At 62.4% G+C, this 3372-nt stretch overlaps 1 protein-coding gene across 3 annotated transcripts; it reads left to right on the forward strand.

Annotated features, from left to right (window-relative positions):
* Nucleotides 1-106: 106 nt before the first annotated feature.
* On the forward strand, nt 107-2808 carry Mmp23b (matrix metallopeptidase 23B). Of its 3 annotated transcripts, none has more exons than XM_021656496.2 (8): nt 114-329; nt 755-882; nt 950-1089; nt 1156-1323; nt 1734-1883; nt 1958-2068; nt 2187-2313; nt 2413-2808. In XM_021656496.2, the coding sequence occupies exons 1-8, from the start codon at nt 153-155 to the stop codon at nt 2585-2587; spliced, it is 1176 nt and encodes a 391-aa protein (XP_021512171.1). In that variant the 5' UTR covers nt 114-152; the 3' UTR covers nt 2588-2808. The 3 variants fall into 3 exon arrangements, with proteins under 3 accessions (XP_060234889.1, XP_021512171.1, XP_021512164.1); XM_021656489.2 differs by having other exon boundaries at nt 120-329; nt 1719-1883; XM_060378906.1 differs by lacking the exons at nt 1734-1883; nt 1958-2068 and having other exon boundaries at nt 107-329.
* Nucleotides 2809-3372: the final 564 nt, after the last annotated feature.

Consider the following 3372-nt stretch of genomic DNA (forward strand, 5'->3'; position numbering starts at 1 on the left):
ACAGGCCAGCGCCGCCGGGTCCTCCCCCGCGCTATAGGGCTGTAACTTGAGCCGCCCGCCGCCGGCCCCCTTCCCACTCCGCCCCGGCCCTGCGGTCCAGGTCCCTGCGTCGTCGCTGCCCCTTGTGGCTCTGAACCGACCGCCACTCTGCCATGGGCTGCCGCGCCTGCGTCCGCCCGGAGGCGCCCGGCGCTGCGCAGGGCCTCCGGCTGGGGGCGGCCCTGGGCGGCGTGTGCCTTCTCTCGGCGCTGGTGCTGCTGGAGTGGCTGGGGGCCCCGGCAGAGACGGTCTGCGCCGCCGCGGCTGGGCTGCGCCGCCCGGAGGGCCAGGTGCGGGGGGCGGGGCAGCACCTGAGGGCGACCAGCGGCCCCGCCGAGGGGCCTGTGGGCGCCGCACGCCCGGAGGAGCAGGGGTCGCTGGAGGTGGAGGCAGCGGCCAGCTCTGCCCACTCCCACCGGCGATTTTCGGTCTTAGCCTTCGGGTTTTCGAGACAAGGTTCCTCTGTGTAGACCACCTGGCCCTGCCTCCAGGCATCAAAGGCGTGAGCCAGTCCCCCACGACTGGCTCAGCTCCCACCTGCTCTTAACTCACCGCGCCTGGGTGAAAGCAACTCCTTCAGGGTAGAAAAGTGAAAAAACTCAAAGGAGGGGTCGTCCATGGCCGCCTCCGCTCCATTCCCTAACAGTCCGCTCTCAGCAACGCTGGGTCCGGGACTGTCCCGCCTGCCTCCTCACATCCGCCCTCTTCCTGTCAGGGGAACCTGGACGCACCAAACTGCACGGCGCAGGCCCCCAGCCCCTCGGCCACGCTGAAAGCCCGAAGACGGCGCTACACGCTGACCCCCGGCAGGCTGCGCTGGGACCACTTCAACCTCACGTACAGGTGCTGCGGGTCGGGGGGCGGGCGGCCGGGTGGTCAGGCTGCAACTCAGGCACCGCCCGCTCCCCAGGATTCTCTCCTTTCCTCGGAACCTCTTAAGCCCCGAAGAGACGCGGCAGGGCCTGGCCGCGGCCTTCCGCATGTGGAGTGATGTGTCCCCGTTCAGCTTCCGCGAGGTGGCCCCAGAGCGTCCCAGCGACCTCCAGATAGGTGGGTGACGGGCGCCCTGGCCCCTGCCCGCCCCACGGGCGCCGCTGCAGCCTTGCGTCTCCCTAGGCTTCTACCCCGTCAACCACACCGACTGCCTGGCCTCCGCTCTGCACCACTGCTTCGACGGGCCCACGGGGGAGCTGGCACACGCCTTCTTCCCTCCCCACGGCGGCATTCACTTCGACGACAGCGAGCACTGGGTCTTGGGCCCCACCCGCTACAGCTGGAAGAAAGGTGACCTAACTCCTTGGTTTGGCCTCCTGTTTGTTGGGGGCGACTTTCTCTCCACTGCAGGGGCTACAGGGGAAGGGCTTTGAGGCAGGAAGGATTTCCTGGGGCTGAGTATTTGGGCGGCTATCGGGGTCAAGCAATCAAGGAAGAGCAGCTCTGAGTCTCACAGGCCCGAGTCGTCCCCCCAGCCGCCCTCCACATGCCACTGGAGAGGGAGTTGCATTCCTGAAGGCCAAGCTCACAGCCTAGGCCGGGAACATGCTTATCTTCCTTGGCTGTAAGCTAAGGGTGGCTTGCAGCTGGGCTCCTGAGTCAGCGCTTCAGTGCTGGGTCTCCTGGAGGAAGGCTGGGAGAGGAAGGGCTGCGGGCTCCCAAGCACTAAGCCATGGGGCCCACAGGCGTTTGGCTCACAGACCTGGTGCACGTGGCAGCCCACGAGATTGGCCATGCCCTGGGCCTAATGCACTCACAGCAGGCCCGAGCGCTCATGCACCTCAATGCCACACTGCGAGGCTGGAAGGCGCTGTCGCAGGACGAGCTGTGGGGATTGTACCGACTCTACGGTGGGTGTAATGGGGCCGGGGGTGGGCAGGGCAGGACTCTGGGCAAGCGCCGAGCCATACTGCCCTCCTGTTAGGCTGCCTGGACCGGCTTTTTTTGTGTGCACCCTGGGCACGGAAAGGATTCTGTGATGCCCACCAGAGGCTCATGAAGAGGCTGTGCCCCAGAAGCTGTGACTTCTGTTATGGTGACTGAGGTTCAAATGGGGCTGGGTGGGGGGTCTCTTGAGCTCGGCCTTCGCTCCATCTTGGGCCTGGTTTGATGGTGGTGAGCACTGACAAGGTATTTCGCCATTCTCTAACTAGAATTCCCATTTCCCACTGTGGCTGCCACCACATCACCCACCAGAATGAAAACAAGGTTTGTGAGAGAGGGTAGGAACATGACCTTCCGCTGCGGCCAGAAGATCCTAAGCAAGAAAGGCAAAGTATAGTGAGTAGCCAGCCTGGGGCTCCCTGGGATACCCTGGTGGGCTTATCTCAGTGCCCTGGGCACGGGCAGGGCAGGCATGCAGAAACCTCCCTCCTGCAGCTGGTACAAGGACCAGGAGCCCCTGGAGTTCTCCTACCCGGGCTACCTGGCCCTGGGTGAGGCACAGCTAAGCATCATCGCTAACGCAGTCAATGAGGGCATCTACACGTGTGTGGTACGCCAGAGCCGGCGCGTCCTTACCACCTATTCCTGGCGTGTCCGAGTGAGGAGCTGAGCCTGTGCACAGCCTCTGCTGGAGCCAGCAGATAAAACACTTCCTCTCCAATGTCTCTGTGCTAATTCATGGGAAGAGGGAAGGCCAGTCGCTGTCCACCTGAGGTTGGGGACCCTGGGGTCCGTATTTCCGCAAAGCCCTTTGTGGTGAAAACATAGTCCACTGCGCAAGAAGGGCGTTGCCGCAGTGGGGTAAAATAAAGCCGGGTGTTAGCAGCATCAGCCGGAGTGTGTGGACTGGATGTGGATGAGCCGGCCCCAGGCCAGATGTCAGTGTGAACAGGGAATGGAGGCCAAGAACCAGCTCAGGCAAAGGTAGAGGCCCAGTAACTAACTTCCTCAGCCAGATCGGAGGGGATCAGGGTGAGGGGAGTGAAGAGCTAGACAGCAGGGAAGGGGCTGGCATGTGTGATGGAAGAGCAAGATTGCATCCAGCCTGGTTGTATCAATCAGTCTGTTCACTCAGGTCTGTGCAGCTCGCAGTCCCCTATCCCAGGCACCTACCAGACCAGCTGGGAGCACTGTGCTGGAAAAAGGACATAGCAGAGCTTCCTCAGAGAGCAGTTTACTACTTTACTTAAGACTTCTAAGAACCTCATGTATAGAAACCCACTGTGCTCAAGTTCTCACACACTTGGTCTGTGTAGGATGGTGTCAGCTGAGACAGCCCAGTGGGAAGCAAACAACCATGCTCCAGACCAGATCCAACTGTGGGAAGGGTTGGCATCTACTCTGCACCTGTAGACACCCACCCTTCCTCACCAGGCAAGTTAGACACCCATCTCC

This window comes from Meriones unguiculatus, chromosome 3, assembly GCF_030254825.1.
Source record: "Meriones unguiculatus strain TT.TT164.6M chromosome 3, Bangor_MerUng_6.1, whole genome shotgun sequence".
NCBI classification, from domain to species: Eukaryota; Metazoa; Chordata; class Mammalia; order Rodentia; family Muridae; genus Meriones; species Meriones unguiculatus.

Coding starts and splice junctions, on each gene's coding strand:
- Mmp23b (XM_021656489.2), top strand. CDS start 153: ATGGGCTGCCGCGCCTGCGTCCGCCCGGAGGCGCCCGGCGCTGCGCAG. Junction 2,069..2,186: donor AAGCTGTGACTTCTGTTATG/GTGACTGAGGTT, acceptor TTCTCTAACTAG/AATTCCCATTTCCCACTGTG. Junction 2,314..2,412: donor AGCAAGAAAGGCAAAGTATA/GTGAGTAGCCAG, acceptor TCCCTCCTGCAG/CTGGTACAAGGACCAGGAGC.